Genomic DNA, 20,487 nt, shown 5'->3' with positions numbered 1-20,487 from the left:
TCTATGGGTACAGCTGTATTAATGTTAACTAGTTTTGTTTACAATTCCTCACAATAAAAGCATGCTAGACTGTTAACTTGAGAAAATGCTTATACTTTAAAATGGTTGTCTTTGTGTTTGTTGTGGAAACCTTATTTTTATGGAAGTAATTAATAAGGTTTCCTAGTTCTGTTTTCCAATAGACTTGTTTTGGGTCAGTATGAGCATGAATTATTACATTCATTTTCTAAGTTTTTTAGTCCCTGTAGAATGTTCTTTTCACACTTAGTGATACTTCTTGTTGGCAACACATGCTTGTTCTCCCATCTTTTTTGTGCACAATAGATTGGAGGATTGAAGAAAGACATCAGGGAAATATTTTACATAAAGTTGTCGTCTTTCATTTTTAGCCTTCGTTGAATCCAGGCGGAAGAAATGAATCCGATGTAGTGCTGTTGAACCGATGGAGAATACGAAATTATGAAGTTCAGCGTGGGGACATTGTCTCTTTAGTGTAAGTGGAGACTTGATGTTATTTTTGTGCAAAACCATAGATGCTTTTTGAAGCTGTATATCAGGTTTATAGATTTTTCTAAATTCTCTGCATATAGTTGATTTATTAAAAGAAAATTGTTGTTGCTTTCAACTTTAACTTTAGCTGGACTACTCTTTTACGAGGTGCGATGGTATGTAGGTATGGCTTTACCATTTTTTGTGTTTGTAAATACATGCGACAAAATTGCTGATTTTATTCTAAATGTTAGAAACCAAAAAATGAATACGTTTTCTGTGCTGATCTGGGTCATGTGTTCCAGAGGATTTTTGTATAGTAAATAATTATAATGAAAAAGTATCCTATCTGCCTTTCTGTTGACTGTGTGGTCTATCTAAGGTCAGGGCCAAAAGGTGGCAGTGTTTCACAAATAACTAAGATTTATTTAGAGAGAAATTGTTAGTCAATAAAAGGCCACATCAAATCACATAGAGCATAAATATACAAATCCTTTCTATTCAACAGTTTTACTGAGGGATTTTGGTACAGGCTTTGTACAAACACAGAGCATTTGTTTTCATAGGAATTTAACCTTTTCTGTAAGTGTACCCGTTACAAATGTTTGTTGTAATAACTTAGTGATCTTTTTCTCGGGTCAAAAGTTTTGTTTTTCTTTTATAAATGTGTATATATATTAAACAGTTATTTGTGTCGCACAGAAGATTTTCCATGAATGATTTGTGCACTCATAGACCTGGTGGAAGTTGCATTGTTTTGCCTGCACCTGTCTATAGCTAGTATAGTACAAACTAGATTATCATTTGATGCCCTCATTACATTCTTTGGATTTTACAAGGTTACTTTCACACTTACCTTTAGGATGGAGAAAATGCCCACCCATCTGAAATAGGTCAAAATATTTGCTAGCTGAAGTGCTAATATTCTTGGTCATGCAGCAAAGAAACAATGAAAGCTAAATTACCTTCATAAGAAATGATCAGTATGTTGAGAAATAGTTATAAAGAAGTTTCTTCTCAATGGTAATGTTTGGCTATACTGTTTACAGTATTAATCAGGAAAGGAATTGTCCTCTGCACACAAACTATGCCAATTGATGTATTCTATCTGTAATTTTTTTTTTTTGACCTTCAACCTTTCCTTGGATTTCTTAGCAGCACGACCCAGGAGATGGCTCTGTCTACCCATGATCCATCAGAAAGAAGGTCTGCCCAATAACAAAGGCATTGATAGTACAATTTCAGGCAGTGTTCTTTCTGCTGCACCAATTAATATGGAGCTGTAAAGGAAGGAAATGATGCAGGATATTATGAGCTGTTTTAAAGAAGCTGCCCTATAATTTATAGCAGCAGAATTATAATTTTAACAGAACTTGTTTCCATCCCCTCCTCTTTCCCTTATTGTGGTTTGTCTAGTAGTGCAGGAGTTGGCACAATCTCCAGGTTTGAGGATGGAGTCAGATGTGTCAGATTACCCCTTCAATGAAGTTTAATATAAAGAGGAGGATTGCTTGTTCCATTTTCAAGATATTGATCCCTTACTCTATGAACCCGAATTTCTCTGTAAGTCAGGTTTTTATTGCATTGTTACTCTGTTTGTCCTAATCACCATTGTCACTAGAAATCAATGTAAAGGTTCATCCAAAATTTTGAACTGCCACTGGAACAGGAATAGAGTACAACCTTATGTGAATGTATTTTCCTCAACGCTGTAAAGAATCTCCTTTCATATCCTGTTGAGTCTGTAGGACAGGAATTGAAGGAAAATCTTGGTAATGAGATACTGAGTAAAAAAAATAAATGGCAGCAGTTTTAACCCTTGACTACTGTTTTAAATGAAAAATGTTTTACATTTGTACGAGACCCCTCTGTTTAATTAGTTATACATAGCTTTTCTGTTTATTTTGATAATTCATTTGGTAATAGCCTACACAATTACTTTGATAGCCTACATGTTTTTCTAGGGAAGCAAAATAGAAGGCTGTATTTTTATATAGCTGTACTAGATATCTAAAATACGAATACAGCAACAGATTTGAATCATATGCCGCCCTTTTTCAGTGTCAATAAAAATATTTTTTGTAGGAATTTATTATGTAAAGTATGTTACATAAATTTAGTAAACTGCTTACCGCAAGCTGTTAAGGTATATTGTTCTCTTTGTATTTTTCATATTCCATGTAAAAATGTATACATTTGAGGTGAGAGTGCTGTTTTAGGGACAGAATGCCAAATCTGTTTTAGCAGTGCTTGATGTGACTAATCCTCCATCTACTTGTCAATTTGCTTTTCTAATATTGGATATTGTTGTAGCTCAGCAGTTTCAATTTGGTTAAAGTCAGGGTGGTACCCAAGTGAGTATTTTTCAAGCAATGTCACAGCAGTGCTTCCTAAATTTGCAGTTTGTGTGCATTATTTTGCATTGAGAGGTGTGTCCAGATTAAACATCTGTAATCCTATATATATCCTAGATTCTAATGTATGGGACTATATGCTGGAGGTGGCGTGACAAATAAATACTGTTTGTGCATTTTCGAGATAATAGATTTCTTTCTAAAAATAGCTTGGCATATCGTTGGCATTGTGGTTTTAAATTAGTAATTGAACAAATTAACAGACCCATACTGGAAAAGTACATCTACCTTTTGTTGCATTTTTCAAGCACACCTAGGCTCTGTCAACATTGTCCTTGTCTATTGTAAATGATATGCCTTAAAAAGCCCAACTCCAGGATTGGCACAAAGCTACCATCTTTTCTCCCTGTTTTATAATGACCATGATGAGCTGCTTGTTTTATGTTTTTTTTACTTTTTTTTTTTTTTTTGTCTACTTAAAAAAAAATGTATGAAAAACTTTTTTCTCTATAAATTGGCATATACAAATTTTCATTGTCATAATGAATATTTTATTTAAATTCTCATGAATATTCCACTTTTCTTTCTCATTTCGTTTACTTTTCAATTTGCATGATGTGAGTAACCAAGTGGTGTTGTGATAATTAGCTTTTTTTCCTCTGTGGTAATTAATTGTTACATGCAGTGCAATAAATTGATTGGATTAAAACTAGAATATGCTTTTTTATTATCCAAAATATTCTCTGCAGTTGCTACTGTGTGTTCCAGAAACGTTTACCTTGATTTTCCAGGTATTATCCCTCTGCTGTACTGCAGCTGGCCTTAGGAGGTCTGTTGTATAAATTACTAACATGATCACTGACCACTTACACACTTGCACTTTCTTCTGGTTATGATGCTGTGAGCACAAGCACTTGATTAGGATCAAAAATTTTTTTGTTACAAAATGAACAGGTAGGAACAGAAATTAAAGAATAAGTAATTAAAACATTAAATCTATATTAATATGACGGCTGTAAAAAAAAAATAAAAGTTTTTAGGGGTAGACACAATGCTTTTTTACGTTAAAGGAGCCTAGGTTGGTAGCTATTAAAACACAGGTTTAAATACTTGCATGTGTTGTTGATAAAAATGGTATATAACATATTAACCAATGCTATGATTGTCCTTGACAAGTATATGCATGAGATATCCAAAACTCAAAATAGAGCTCATATTAGATTTTGGGTACAGTACTACAGGCTCAAATTGGATGCAGAATTTCAGTTAGATTGATGTGTCTGTGCCATAATTATGACCAACTACACAGATAAATAATAAAAACAGTTATTAGACCTTAAATCAAACCTGTTGCATCCCCTTCAGTTTACTTCTCATTTCAGCAATATGTGCAAATGCTGATGATTTTAAGCCATCCAGTCCTGTTTGTTTTATACTGTTACTATGTAATAACATTAAAAATGTAAATTAGAAAAAGATAAGCCAGCACCAAAAGAGATTTTAAAGAATATATTACTGTTCTTATTTTTACCTAAGCAGGTTGCATTGGTTAAAGTGGAACTAATGCTTCTCCACTCGCCTATCCATGTTGAATTGCAGATCATCACAATTTAGGGCCATGTCAAATTGTATCACTCTGTGTTCACCTGTCTAGTGATTGGACGGGTGACTTCTCATTGTGTCCTCGGTTAAATTCATCATAGATGGGGCGTGTTACCTGTCACCCTACCTAATCTGTGGTTCTGGGTCCTATTTAGGATAACCTGCACTGCACAAGGGAGGGCATCCTGTCTTGGAAAAACTCAATCTGAAGCAGCAGGTAGTTGCTGATGGCCCTGTCAGTCATTATGATGATTTATCTTTATATTATATGCTGAGTAATCCATGTGGAATGTAAGAGGAAACAAATTTATATTTTCACATTTTGTACAGGTTTTCTTATGCTACTGTCACTAATTCTATTTAATTGATTATTTAACAACTTGAATACATGATTTATTTATTATTACATGTAACTATAGATACTTTTTAGTCATGGATGAACCTTCAAACTCCTGATGAAACTCGTTGAGTTGGGGTATTTATTGGACTTTGCCAATTAAGGATTTACAGTTAACTATAAAATTGTAGTGAATTTGCCAAATTATCCCTTTAAAAACTCTGATATATGCTAGGATGATAAACAGAACTGGCATGTCAACTCTTATAAGCACCTGGCAAAATATATGAAATTAATATTTAATTTATACGCTATACATTATATTAAAGAAAATATATACGACTTGAATTTCTGTCAAAAGCAGACCTATTTGATGTCAGACTGTCCCTGCACAAAAAAAAATTTTTTTTTATTTTCTTTTGTAGAGTGCCAAATATTCACATTTGTGCCGCGCTAGACTGCAGTCTACAACTCCCAAGATAAATAACGTCAATTGGCATTAAAAAAAATGAATTCAGTGACCTACAGTGATATGAGTTTCTTATGCATAGTATTTGTTAGTAGCTAACAGGGAAGTTGAGAATTTATCTGGATTATTCAAGCTTTATAGCAAACAGCTTTACAGCAAACAAAGGATATTTCTTCAAACGTCTCCACTAACTTGATAAGAATTTGCTCCTTGGTGGTTAAAAGTAACAATAGGTTTAAGAGGAGTAAATTATCTCAGCTTTCCTAAGCAGCACATGGAATTATTAAACATTTTTGTACTGGAGAGCAAATCTCAAACTGACATATGTACAAAATACCTATTTACAAATACTCTGGATAATGGTGCTTTGTTTCCATATTTATTGACATCAGTGTTAGAATTCAACTTTCTATATGTACTGCAGGAGGCCTAGTTAAAGAATAATATTACTTGGACTTTAAATAGGATATACCACAGGTTCCAACAATGAGCAGTTTCTCTATTCGTTTTCCTATTCAGCAAGTGTGGAACACTATAAGCTTAGTGTAATGCAGTATTTTTACCTGTCTATCAATTTAACACTTTTATTTCTGGGGAACACTAAATACCCTTTAAGTCTTCAGGGAAGGCCTACTGTAATTATTATTATATCCACGACTCACGACACATTAGAATGGTCAGTAGGAATAATATCATTCTTTCAGATTATTCAGATTATGTCATTATTTTCTCATATAACCCCAAGCAACCTCTGAAGGAACCATAAGCTTCAAATGAACCCTGCTTGAGAAACTATTTTGTATGTCTTCAATGTTTCCTTCCAAACGAAAAAAAACCCCCCCAGCAATTTAGGGGTATATAAAGTGTTAATAAAACTGTTTGATTTGTTTTATTGGTAGCATCAAAGGTCAATAATAGTTTTTTTTTTATGCTGCAAAATATTTTTTTCTTTCTTTGAGCGACACCAGCATTCAGAAATAAGAGTGTTATCTTACGCCATGTACTGTTAATTTGTAGGTTGAAGGTTGAAAAAGGTGAAATCTGGGTAATATAAATATTAAAACTGGAAATCTGGGTAATACCAATATAAATAAAATTTAATTTATTAATAATTAAAACTGGAAGGAAAGGACCACTACTAAGAGTCCTGTGTGTTGTACAATTAGATGTTTGTTTAGATTCAGAACACAATTTAGCAAGTTTATTTTTTAGGTTTATTAGGGCAGTGGCTACTTGCTTTAAATACACTCTGATCACTTTAAATAAAAATTAAGCATATTGTAAATTTAGACCGTCTAACACATGGATGCAGGCATTCCCTGCAACTTCCCATGAGAACCAGTTACTGCAATTAAAACACACAGATCTGAAAGATTCCCACCAGGTAATATGTGAAGGAATGCCAGATTCCCTGTTGTTAAAATACAGCCACTAGTCCATCTAAATTAGATAAATGCATTCTTCAAGGCCTTCTGCAAGTCTGCAATTTGATTTACAATATAAAGCTCACTTAACACAAGCTGAAATGCAGAACAGAGGCTTAGATACTGTGAATACTTCATCAGTGTTTGCATACTTGTAAATTAAAAAATAGATTGGTACACTAATAACTTGTTTCCCAAACCGTACGATGGAAACTCAAAAAAAAATTACATTTCAGAGCCTTGGCCAAAAGAATTACATTTTTAATGGATAGGTTCAAACAAACACAAATTCAAAGTGTAGATTAAAATCAACTAAATATGTATGTATGTGTGTGTGGCTATATATATATATATATATATATATATATATATATATATATATATATTACAAATAAATGCATTTTCATGTGCCTTCTAGGAGTTAACCTGATCTTAAACTTAAACCTGGCAAATCAATTCACTTAGCTTCTCTTCTAAGTAACATGTTTATGTTGTGTTTGCAACTATCGGTGTGTTGTTCTGTGTGCTGCCTTTTAGTGGGGTCAAGTATCCTATTTTTTTAGAATGGGCTGACTACGACACATCAGTTTGCAGAAAGATTTTTATTCAATTGGCAATGCACAGTATAGTGTGATGCACTGCAGGATGGACAGCATTTGCAGTTCAATTTTGAACCACACAGATATAAAATACTCCCTAATTGTCAGAAGTGGGACTTAACTAAATAATAACGCATTAACGAGATATTCTTTTTATACAACCATATGCACACACACTTTTGAGTTTGCTTTAAACGATTTTCTTGCCAACATTTTAGGAATTTTTTGCACATATGTGCACATAGTTAATATTTAGTGGCAATATTGTCTATGCAGTATTTGATACGCAAGATATTTCTAGAAATTACTGTCAGAAATCTGACAGTGAAGGGTATCCAAGGTCATTAGTGATAACCTGTAATCTTGTGTAACTTCAATAGGAAATGTATGAATTGCTTTTCTCTATGATTTGGCTCCTAAAAATGCTAAAGGCTGCAAAGCAAATTATTTTCACCCCCCATTACTCACTGATAATTTTACATGATTTTTAACATCAGAAACTTCAAAACCAGATTATAGTTTTAAATCTTATACTAGAAAATTTATCAGCTAACATAATTTCCATTAATAGAAGCCAGTTCCCAAAAGGTAACACATACTGTTCTTGTTAGCACATTCAATCTCAATGTCTTTCCTCTCTGTGTTTCTTCATTACTGTAAGTAGCACCCATCACGAATGTGCATTACACAGAGAGAAAGGACTATGCCAAACTTTGCTCATTTAGGGTTAGGTATGATCTGACTATTCACACAGTGGAACTGCCAAGTCTGTAAGCTTGATCTGGTAAGCCCAGTCTAGAACTTATAATGGGTGGGCATCTGCTGTTAGGGTCAATAGTGGTAGGGAGGTCTGTCTGTATTTGATTTTAGCAGGCAGCTGTCATTTTCTCACCAATGTGACTCTATTTACCCCTTCCCATACCCCATAATGTTTAGTTTATGTTTAGTTTGTGTTTATTGCAGAAGAGACAATGTCCCTACTGGTAATAAGTAAGTATAGCTGCCTGATAAAATTTTTTTAGTTTTTTGTTTTTTTAGCACATGGTTTTACATCTTTCTTTCTCACTTCTAACAGTGTTTGTGGCACAGGTGATGAATATGTGTGCAGCACAAATGAGGTCTGTGCATGATCACCTTTTTGGTAGCATGCATAAAGTTTCAGAATGAACTTTATTGGGACACCAGTTGATTATCTGTACTATTGATTTATTTTCCCCATAGCCATTTGTTTACAAGTCCTTGAACAGTCCTGATAAATTTACAGAATCTATATTTGTAATTCATAGCATACCCCTAGATATTTTTTTATCCTGGATTAAGAGGAAATCATATTTTATTGCTTTTTGCAGCATAAATAAATGATAATAGCAAAACAAGTAAATTATTTCTAAACCAACATTTAGTAATGACATTTTTTATTACAAAATTAAAAATACCTTAAAGTCTAAAACGCAAAACTAATTCTAATCTGGTAAGACTGGTCAGTAATGTGCAATGGAGCTTCTGAAATTTTCATTTGATAAAGGCTTGATAGTCTGGGGCATTTGTTCATTTTGTCAGGCCAATATTTTTAGGACCCCTTTTGGATTTATGCATTGTGGGATAGATTCTCTATGGTTGTTTAAGGAAGTGCATGCAAAATCATTGGCATCCCAGTACACTGATAAAAGCATGAATATTTGTTAAATATGACAAGTGTACCAAATAATTTGATCCCAAGAAATGTTGAAGTCAAAACAGGAAAATGCTTGATCTTTACAGATTTAAGAGGATAATAAAATGATCGATATACCACAGGTATCAAAAGTCCGAGGACTCAGCTAAGCGTGGCATGTATTCCTTTGGATGAAAATATTGAGCAAGGATCAATCACTGTAGGGCTTATTTAGGGAACAACGAGTGCACATAGATATCATCCCCTATTAAGCAGTCCTAGATTTTCTCACTGAAAAAGGAAAAATAAAAGTTTATCTAAAGCCAAGAACTTAAAAGTAAACTAAATGTGTACTATTCAACAACTGGAATCAATGAACAACATGTATTACACTCTGATTTTATTTTTCAAACTGAGGTATTTGATAATGATTGTGGTTATAAGGATCATAGGTATTATGACTGCAACCCAAACACATTTGGCCAACGCAGCTTTTATATTTAGGAGCTGGCCATAGACATTGAGTAGATGGTATGAAATTGATGTTAACACCCAGCCTCAACAGGATGGTTTGCTCTGAACCTGTGGCAAGTGAAGTTTATAAATTGAAATGTAAAAGCTTTAGGGGCCACTTTAGTGCCCACATCAATATAAATCTATTTCGACTTCCCAGGATTACCAGAGGCACTGTTGTTGCAGAAACTGTTAAACAATTTTTCCATAACAGAATGTGTATCTTCTGATTATAACATCGTCCCTGGTAATGAGGATCGTCATTCTGTACAAATCATTTTATCAAATGGAATTACTCTCTCTAATGTTCATACATACACCAATACATTGATACCTCAACTAACAAAGATAATTTGTTCTGGAATCACATTCAGTAGCCGAAATCTTTGTTAGCCGAAATGTGATTTTTTCCTAGGTTTCTATAAAAAGTTGTTTAATTCGTTGTGGATGCTGCCCACAATTTAAAGATAAGTTTTATAAAATAATAAAAAGCACAATAAAAAAGGGTGTGCACTGAAAACACTTCCTGAAAGTCTGGGCTTTTTAAAAAAAATATAGGCATTTTCTCTTAAAAATTACAAAAAAAATTACAATTACTGCACATTTGTACCCAGCCTTACAAGGATCTTTTTAGACCCAGTATCTATTTATTTTTTATTTTTTTTTGTAGTGATCTTTTAAAACATTTAATATACTACTAAAGAAGAGCACCAGCACCCATCTTGTTGCATCCTCTGAATAAAACCTTAATCTGGGCCATCAAATATGGAATTTGCCACTGCATTGATCATTTTAGTGTACATATATTTCAGTTTAAAAAATAGTGGATTACAGAGCTCCTAAGATGTCCTAATTGCCCTTTGAGGTATAGCACACTGTCCATGCTCCCTCTTGCCACTTCACCATCACATATTCTTCTTCTTTTATGTATGGAGTCCTAAGATATCCTATTTGTCCTTGAGGTAAAGCTTAATTTGTAGGCAGACAGGAATTGTAAGAACAATGGCGAGAATGTAAAAATACCTACAGTTTACCTTCTATCTTAGACACCTACAGCTTAGTAAATTTTAATTTAGGAAAAAAAAATACAAGCCTGCATTACCCAATTGAGCCATTTGACTTGATAAATTCAGCATTCATGTATTTAGCCTCAGTTGGTGTGCTATACACACTTATAATCGAACAGTGGGAACTGGCCTATACTCATGTGGGAAAGGGGGGAAGCCACTAACCGTTTTACCTGCTTATTGACCCACAGAGTGACATTCTGGCCATAGGCTTTAGGCAAGAACAGAAGAACACAAGATCAGAAGGGTTTGGGTCCTGTTTTCCTTAATATTTTGTGCTCTGTAAAGATTGTGTTCTGTATCAATTATTACTTTTCAATGATAATTCAGTGAAGAAACAAAATCGCAGAGAATTATTTTTTGAGTCTACATAAACACATTTCTAATATGTCGAAGGATGTCGAAGGAGATGGTTGAACCTGATACCCTAATAAAGATGGTGTTTTCCTAAGCTGTGAGAAAGAATTGTGGGACAATTTATTAGATTCCCTAGGTGAGGTAATAAATATGAGTAGTACTGTACTTGGTTCATTAACCACCTGGGCATTACACTGAGGTCTAGATTTCTGTTCCAAAAGCGTTACAGTTTTTCATAAATTTTTTTTTTTTTTTAAATTGTAGACCTATAACTTACAGAAATATGTCCAAACAGGGTTCCAGTAGATATCATGAATATAAAAAATGTTTGAGATGGGTTCTAGCAGCAGTTAATTCTAAAAATACTGCAGGGGCCATGTTTTGTTTATGTAGGCGTTCTAGAGAATGGATTTTATCAGATGTACAAGCTATATCCTGTGCTCTAATCTTTTTAGTGGCTGGTACTTTTGACTAAGGCAGATATAAAATCTACTTTTTGACTACTATCTAGTAATCTGCATTATCTTCATTAGGTTTTTACTTCGCTATGGGATGCTCTTTAGAATGTTAATATTTAAAGTTATTTAAGTTGAAATATTTTGTTGTATAAAATAAAAAATGTACTCAAGAAAATGGAATCCTTTTTAGGTTTTTTGCCATTTGAATATTGCCTATTGGTAACTTTTTTTTTTTTTCTAACAGATTTCTCTTAGCTATTTCAGGTATTCAGTCACCTTACACACATGTTCAATTCACATATTTTACATCCTTTTTATTTTAATTTAGGGTTTTGTTAGATCCATTTGGCAGGAAAAAATGTTTTAGACAAAGATATCTATTTGTAGAGTGTTGCTGCAGGCTTACTAGGTTTTAAAGCTGTATGGGAAACCTATTGGTGTGCTGGCCCTTGGCAAAGGATTAACTACTAATATAGCCTTATCATAGTGAAAATCAAGATTTGGGGCAAAAAAAAATGATAAAACTTCTAAATGTTATGCTATCCTGATACCCAAGTGTATATTATGCATTATGTTGACTTTCTTAGTCAACCCCTGTTATCCAAATGCTTCTGGTACTGAAACATTTACACTTTAATATCTAGATAAAAATGTCTCATGTTCTGGTAAGCTAATCTTAGCATGTTTGATGTCACAGTCTCTGGAGTCCTCATTTTTGCTTTCACAGACTACTAGTCTATTAGCACACTTTTAAAAATATCACATAATCTTCACCTCATGATGACATGTTCCATCTTTCTTTTTGGAAGCAACTGGCCATCACCTTTGGGGCTGGGACAGAGAATATGGATTCAACTGTTTCACCGGATAGGGTAGGAGTAAACCCAAAATGTCAAAAGTTTCTTTTTTTATGAGAATATGAAAAGATTAGAACACCTGTAATGTTTTCACTGTTGTCTGTTGCAGACTTTCCCTCCCTTATTATATAGCATATTATTTATTCCCACCCTTTAAATTTGGACATACATTTTATATGCAGTAACCCAATAAATCATAATTAATACTAACTGACTACAGATCCAGCATGAAATGTAAGGCATATCTATTTTTTTCCTTTTTTCCCCGGAAAAAAAAGTGCAACCATTTATTACGTTTACACATGATGTGGTTCTGTAGTACAGCAGCTAAGGCTGACATTGCTGGTTGGGATTTCACTGCTGGCAAGTTTCTGTGCGTTGGCTCAAACAGGATGTTAAGGGAACGCATGATATCGGTGTGTATTTTTTCTGTATTTTTAAAAATAAATTTTTTTTAAAAATGGCAGACAATTACTTTTATTTAGGTAATATATTGAATAGTTTTATTTTTGCCATACATTCACTTTCTTATAACAGATGGATACCTGATGACCAGGCAGATTACCCCTGCTTTGAAAATTTCACATTTCTGCAGAACCCAAAGCTTGCAATGTCTGGCTTAATCTTTGCCAGTATGTTTCTCGTCTTTTAATGTTTCTGGCATATTTTCTACCCTGGTTTGACCATACACAATTCTCAGTCCAATATTTGCTATCCGGGCCAAGTTCATATATTGTTTAGTGTTCCCAGCATCTGTTGAAATTGTGCTCATAGTAAAAACACTGCATTAGCCAGGCCCCCAAGCCAAAATTTTAAATATCAGCCCTCTAACTCAGCGTATGCTAAAGTAAATACCCTAGGCAGTATCCAGTTCTTTTGGGAAACCTTTAAATCATCTGTGTTTCAAGGCACAGTTACCTCCTCTAAGATGATGGCCTTAGTCTCAAGGCTTTGCCCATTTACAGCAATCAATCCCACAAACCTCCTTGATGAAAAAAGCAATAAAACATGGGACAAGCTATATCCCTCTCTTTTAACAGTCCAGCAAGTCCTTGATCCTTGCCAACAATGGCTTTGGCTCTGTAATTTCATGGAAATTAATGTATGTTTTTCAGATCATTTTTATATTGTCACTACTTTTTTGTCGACTTCTAAAATTTTATATAAATCCGATTTAAAACCTGATTTTGAAGCTGATTTTCAAAAAAGGAAAAAAACCTAGGTAAACAAATGAAACAAAAATTATATTTGGCCAAGTAGTTATAAAAAAAAAAAAAAAAAAAAAAGTCAACAAAAGTAAGTGAATCATGCACTCAGTGCAGTGACCCCTTGCACAACAATAACTGCGACTAAAAGTTTGGAAACTGTGGAAACTGTTGTTCAGTCTTTCACTGACACTATATAGAATAGCTTCATCTCTTGGATGTTGGTGAGTTTCTTCACATGGAGTTAGCTTTAGGTCTTTCTAAAACAGTTCAATTGGATTAAGGTCAGGGCTTTGACCTGGTATTCCGGAAAATTCATATTTTCTTTTATGATTCTTTGGTAGAATTACTTGTTTTTAGGATTGTTGTATTGCGGCATGACCCACTGTCTTTAGTGATTCTGTTCAGACTGATGTTGCATCTTCATCCTTTAGAATTCTTTGGTATAGTTCAGAATTTATTGTTCAATCAATAATGGAAAGCCATCCAAGCTAAGATGCAGCAAAACAGGCCCAAACCCCCACCATCATGTTTCACAGATGTGATAAGATTCTTTTTCTGGAATGCAATGTTTTTCTTTCTCTTAACACTTCTCTTTTATGAAAAGACGTTTTATTTTGTTTTCATTGATTCACAAAACAATATCCTTCAGGTTTTCCACATGATCCTGAGCAAAAAAGCAATATTTTTAGTGAGAGCAGTGGCTTTTTCCCCTTGCTACCCTGATGCAAACACCTCTGCTCTTCAGTGTTCTCTGGATGTTAGGCCCAAGAACATCAACGTTTGCCAAGCTGAGACGGGTCTTCAGTTGCTTAGAAGTTACTGAGTTTCTTTGTAAACTCTGACTATTACACGCCTTGCAGTTGGAGTTATTTTTGATGGTTGACCACTTCAGATTATGGTAACAACGCCTTTGTTTTTTTAAATAAAAGGGCAAATATAATTAATGTTTTATTTGTGTAACTAGGTTTTCTTCATCTACTTTTAGAAATAGAAGATGTTTTAGTCACATTCATATAAAAAAAAAAAGGTTCATAAAGGTTTAGGCATATTTGTATCTTGTATGTTTGTTCTTGCATAAAGTGATTTTAATTCTAACTACTTTAAAATATGGATATGCTAGTCCACAACAAAAATAAAAAAAAAATCTGGCTAGTTTTTGGTAATACCTGTATTTTTTAGTTCATAAAAGTATGAAGTGCACCTAAACTTTAATTTGCTGATCCATCATGCAGGCAAATTGACAATTTGGTTTGACAGTGTTACAGACTAAACATTTTTGCCATATTCTATGGGCAGCATAGTGGCTCAGAGGTTAGTACTCTGGCCTTTACAAAGCTAGGTCCCAAGTTCAAATGTCGGCCTGGACTCTATCTGCATAGAGTTTGTAGGTTTTTCCCGGGTTTCCTCCAGGTACTTGGGTTTCCTCCCACATCCCAAAAACATGCAGTTAACTGGCTTCCCCCCAAATTTGGCTCCAGACTGTATTAAAGACATATGACCATGGTAGGGACATTAGACTGTGAGACCCTTTAAGGGTCAGCTAGTGACATGACTATGGACTTTGTACAGCACTGCGTAATATATCGGCGCTATATAAATACTGTAATATTAATTCTATTTCCAAATGCTTCAGCAATTTATACTGCAAACATTTTAACTAGAGTACCTGAACTAAATAGGTACTTCTTCTACCAGTTCCTTTGTGAAAATTAGTCATCTGAGCTGTTAATTAAACACACTTTTTTGCTTACACAGCCAGCTCTTAAAATATCACACTAAGGCCATTCTTTCCTTGCCTGTGCATTTTGAATAAGTTTGCATGCATTGTTGAATAATTCCTTTTCACAAATTGTGAACAAACCAAACATCAGAGCTGATCTTTGATAAACAGTCAAAATTCCTTTTTTCTCTGAAAGTTAAAATTTTCATCATCCATCTTTCCCTTTTTACCAATGCTAAGTACTTTTTTTTGCACTCCAGGCTACACACTTGTGACTAACAACAGACGGAGAGGGGGTCCCAATTATGTAAAGTAAAAGTTTTAGTGATAGGTCAAATTAAGCTCGACCTTTTTTACAAATGTCCTCTGAGTAATTTTTACTTTTAGAATTGAGATGTTAATGTTAATATAACTCTCATGGTAGTATGGCATATTATTGATAGAATTGCAGGGAGGCTCAGAATTTTTTTTTCACTTTAAACATCACCTAACATTTTTATTTAGTATTTGAGGTGAAACCTAATTGTTATATAACCTGGCCGGCTAGTTCATTTTGTAACTCTGTACTTATTTGTGATAGAAATACTGACTTTACAAGTTTTATAATCAGATCTGTGTCCATATAACTAAATGGTGTTCATAATGTTCATAATATTCATAATATATGAAGGTTTTTATTCTGCTGTCTTCTTTTTTTGGAGAATCCCCCCTCCCCTCCAAAAAAAAAATAAAAAAAAAATCAATTGGTTTACAAGACATTATTTCTGTTATGTGGAAACATTTTGACTTAAATTTAAAAAAATTAGCAAGCTTACACTATTCAATTATGTGTTTTGATTATGTCATATTTTCAGTTATAAATATGTAGCCTATTCAATACCGTAGAACATTTTTAATCCAACGGTGAAGGTAGCATTAATTATGCCATTTTCCTAATGACCATGAGGTTAATGGCCCACCAGAGGATCTGAACAATGCTGTTGCAGCACTTTACAGATAATGGCTCTTTCTAGGAATAATATTCCTGTTTTTAACTTTTGCTTATAGGGTCAAATGTTTTATCCTTTTGATTGCTAAAATATTCTAGTTTCTAGGTGGGAAATTTGTTTATAGAAACTACAGTAACTGATGAATTTGAATTTTGAAAAAAAAAATGGTTTAATTTTAACATTTGTCTAATATGTGGTTACAGATGGTGTGTAAATTTATTACTCATGTGTAATGAATAAAAATTGATTGCATATATTTCCTATTTCATGAAACTTAATGCACTAAATATGTCTGCACATGTTTTTTTAAGATGTTACCTAAACATAATGTATATATTTGCTGCTTCATAGAATAAATACTCTTGGATCTTCCAACAATTTAATTTTGTAATATCTTGGTGTACAATTGGGTACAAATATATATAATGTTTTTTTCAAACTTAACGTGATGAAATGTATTTTTTTTGTGTGTGTGTAAATTGTGTACGTCTGTCATCTTTCTTAAAAACCTATTACTAACAGTGCTGTAAACCAGAAGTTGAGGTCTCAGTTATTATTTTTACCTTTTCTCTGCTAAAGGGATTGTCTGAATATTTACACCTAGCATTTTTGTAGTTTGGTTGCTAACACATAGTTGATTGAGGTCTGCTTTAGTAGTTTTGTGAAAGCAGCAGAACAAATATCTTCTGACTCTGGCTATCTCATTACAATAGCAAGTACAATGGGAATATATTAGGCACCAAAGGAACAGTTAGTTCAGAGTCAGAGGACAATGTGTTTGTTGAGAGCAGAAGTATTAGGCAAATATAGACTGACTTTTGACAAGGGATAAACTGGGATGGCTGGAGGACTGGGTCAGGGCATCTCCAAAATGTCAAGTCTTGTAGGGTATTTCCAGTATGCAGTAGTTATTATCTTCCAAAAGTGGTCCAAAGAGGGATACAATTACCTTAAAACAATGAGATTTTTTTTTTCTGTCAACAACTGTCCTGTGTGGCAATGGAATTTTGGGAACTCGATGTGTACAGTAGTACAGATACCTTTTTTTTTTTTTTTATACACTCCAGTACAAATTCAATTCTAACTATGCAAGCAATAGTAAACATGAAGCTTTGTTCTTCATTTTCTACTTTGTGTGTGGGTAATGAGCAGGGTTTGCCCTCACTAGTTTACATGCATTTAGTTCAGTCAGTTTTAAGATTTCACATCCCTATTACTTATTCTTACAGTCTTGAATACAATCAGTATACATCTAATATACACAGTGCTACTTCTGGTGGTGTCACCCAACCATGATCCAACCACCCTTCCAGTCTCCCCCAGCCTTGCTCCTCCCACTTACCCAGACTGTTCCTCTTTACCTTGTGACCAGCATGCCAGCCCGACCTCCTGACTCATCAGTTTGCCAACCCTGTTCACCCCATGCTCACCTTCTTCACTTATCTGTCTGCCAACTATCCTCCCTCCACACTTGAAGATGATCTTGATTATGGCAAGTTCATGCCTTTCCCCAAACCGAAAGTCAGCGAGGATAATTATAAAAGTGCTTCCATATTGGTAGACTCTGGCATATGGGACCTGCAGTATGATTTATACCTATAAATATATTTACCTTTTTCTTACCTCGTTTTTACCACTAGAATTCCACCCCTTACTAACTTTATTTATTTATTTAGTCTGTAAATGCATGCTTTTCACCTTTACCAGCCCCTTGAACATACAGGGATTGTGTTCCCACACACATTGCTTTGACAGGCTTTCAAAGTGATACAACTTTACTATATCTCCTTCACTGTATACTTTATTAGCAAGGTCTAGTATATTGTTGACCTGATAAGGTTATGAAATATACCTTATATACAACTTTGTTTGCTTTATTCCTCAAAAAATGTTTGTTATAGGAAAAAGTCCTGAGGGAATGCCGATTTAAAAACTAATAAATGTATTTTAGCAAAATTACATAATGGACAGATGGTTACCAATATTACTGCTATGCTAGAATATCTTCATTTTTGGAACCGTAACATAGCTTGCATATGTTTAGTATCTTTCTGTAGCCATAATAGAGACTTTAATCTAAATCTTAGTGACAGGGTACAGATCAGTGACGCAATATACTTCAGGACGGCAGAATTTCAGAACATGACACTCTGTCACAATGACACAAAGCTGTGGCAGAACCTATTTTGTGCCAGAATAAGCAATAAGGCAATGATGCCTCCAAATGTATAATAAGCAGTTGTGATTACGCCTTCTGGCATGTGAAAACCTTTACCCATTCTGCAACTAGCTGATGGTTTTAAACAGATATTGAGAGGATAGCAGCTCAGGCGTTTAGATAACTGCAGCACAACTTGTACAGTTAGCTGTAAAGTATTGACTAAATGGTTGTACTATGACTATATAGCTGTATGTATGTGACTAAAACTGCTGAATGCAAAAGATCAGCTTTGAGTCCAAGCAACAGGCATTCTTTACAATGGCTTTAGCAATTGTAGCTTTCCTAATTCCTCAGTGTAGGTCCACTATGTTAAAAATGCTTTTATTGCTGTCACAAAAGAACCTTAAAAAACATATTGGTTTGTAAGGATTTGTGACAAGGACTACTGGGATTTTTTTAAATACCTGGGTCAATTGTATAAATAGATTGCCTGTGAGATTTTGTCACTAGCATATCTACTAGGAACACAACTCTTCAGCACAAAATATTTTCAGACAGTTGTCAAGTATTTTTGTAAAAATCTTGAAGTCTGCGTTTATTGCAAAACGGTTCAGTAAGTACTACAGTTATGTGTGAAAAGGAAGGTGAAAAATGATCACTACATTAAACAGTGAGACAATATTGGGGATTAACAAAAAAGATAATTTTGTAAACAAAATGGTTACGAGGACATGAAACAGGCTGACTCTCTGAAATATACTAAACCCTAATGTTGTCATCCCTCTTTTATAGAACTTTTGTTAGTCTTTAAGGATTGTGTTCATTTGAAACTCTAAAACTGTTTGTTAATTTTGAGAAGTGTTGGAGTATTTCAAAGGTAGATGAACAATCTCGGTAAAAAAAAGGTGGTGAAGATTTTAAAAACAAGCTTCAAATAAAAGCTCACCCACCAAATAGATGATGTTTTGGGCCTTCAGATGTCTGTCTTCCATCTATTATGGTATTAGCTCTAACCTTTGTCATTAGGCAATTGTTTAGAGGTTGGAACACTTTTACTCTTATCTGGAGGATAAGATTCTTTTAAGGTGCAATGCAGAGGCGTTTCTATATAGAGAAGTTGAAAATAGGCAATCTTTCTGGTTTTGAAAATTCAACATCCCTTTTTTTTGTTTGTTTGCAAGACATAATGAAATGTTAAATGAAATATTTAATTTGTAGTGAGTTAATGAATTCCTGTAGGTCATCATATGTCCTTGTCCATACCATGGGCACAATATCGATGTACCTGCACCTATGACTTGTATGTCATTTATCCCAGTACTGTAAGAGCCCTGGGCAATTATTGTTTCCAGTGACCATAGCCTTGAATATCTGAAACTTATTTTTTTTTTCTGTTATTTTTTTAGCATGCAATCCGTGTGGATAATTAGAACTTCATATAGTTTCTGTGTTTTCTGGGGTGATATAGTTGTCATGAAGAACATTGACCCTGGGACAGAAACAAAGAGAAATCCAGTGACAAATAGGGAAATTATTAGGGCTGTCATTAATCACTTATTCTGCAACGGGCTTTTTATTTTTTTTTTTGTAATGTTTATTATGTCATTCTTTAATAATACATGAGATTTGGAGGATGTGTGCACATAAGGACTTTTGACTCCTCATTTCCCCTTAATTTTTATGATCTGCAGTGCAATTCGTGCTAATGGGCCCCTATTTTACTAATGAGTATTTTTGATTTTTGGTTGATTTTTTTATAACATTTTTTATTTACTTGGAATTGTAAAGAATGAGCAAATGAGTTGCAAAATAAAATGAAACCGTGAGTCACACAAGAAACTCTTCAATGTCAGCCAAACGCAGTAAACAAAGAAAGTATAACAGCATAATAATGGTCAGTATGAAATGGATTTTTAAAAGTCTCCAGTCAAAACAAAATGTATTTCCTGACTAAAGTCTGTAGCTTAAAATTTTGGAAAAAGAAGTTACATAAGGTAAAAAAAACTCTACAGCTTTTCTGCATTTCTTTTTAAAATGTCACTGGAGTTGTTAAAAATAAACTAACTTTGTGGGGGAAGCTCCTATAACACATCCCTGACAATAGCTTGTTCAGTCCCCATAATAGAATTATGGGAAGGGGTTGTACCTAATACCTGTAATTAATACACATTACCTTAAGGGTTTATTCATATCTGCTTTCCAGTTGTTATGATGTGTTTTATGCATCTT

General features: G+C 34.0%; 1 protein-coding gene across 1 annotated transcript in view; it reads left to right on the top strand.

The window, feature by feature from the left end:
* Positions 1-389: 389 nt before the first annotated feature.
* IMMP2L (inner mitochondrial membrane peptidase subunit 2) overlaps positions 390-20,487 on the top strand; it is a gene marked incomplete at its 5' end in the record, with an annotated part of 413,525 nt that continues 393,427 nt past the window's right edge. The window contains 1 exon segment of the mRNA XM_072401517.1: positions 390-493. Coding sequence (XP_072257618.1) covers positions 390-493 — 104 coding nt within the window.

This window comes from Pyxicephalus adspersus, chromosome 2, assembly GCF_032062135.1.
Source record: "Pyxicephalus adspersus chromosome 2, UCB_Pads_2.0, whole genome shotgun sequence".
Taxonomy (NCBI): Eukaryota; Metazoa; Chordata; class Amphibia; order Anura; family Pyxicephalidae; genus Pyxicephalus; species Pyxicephalus adspersus.
The sequence above is the reverse complement of the archived record's forward strand: the minus strand, read 5'-3'. Positions and strand labels throughout refer to the sequence as shown.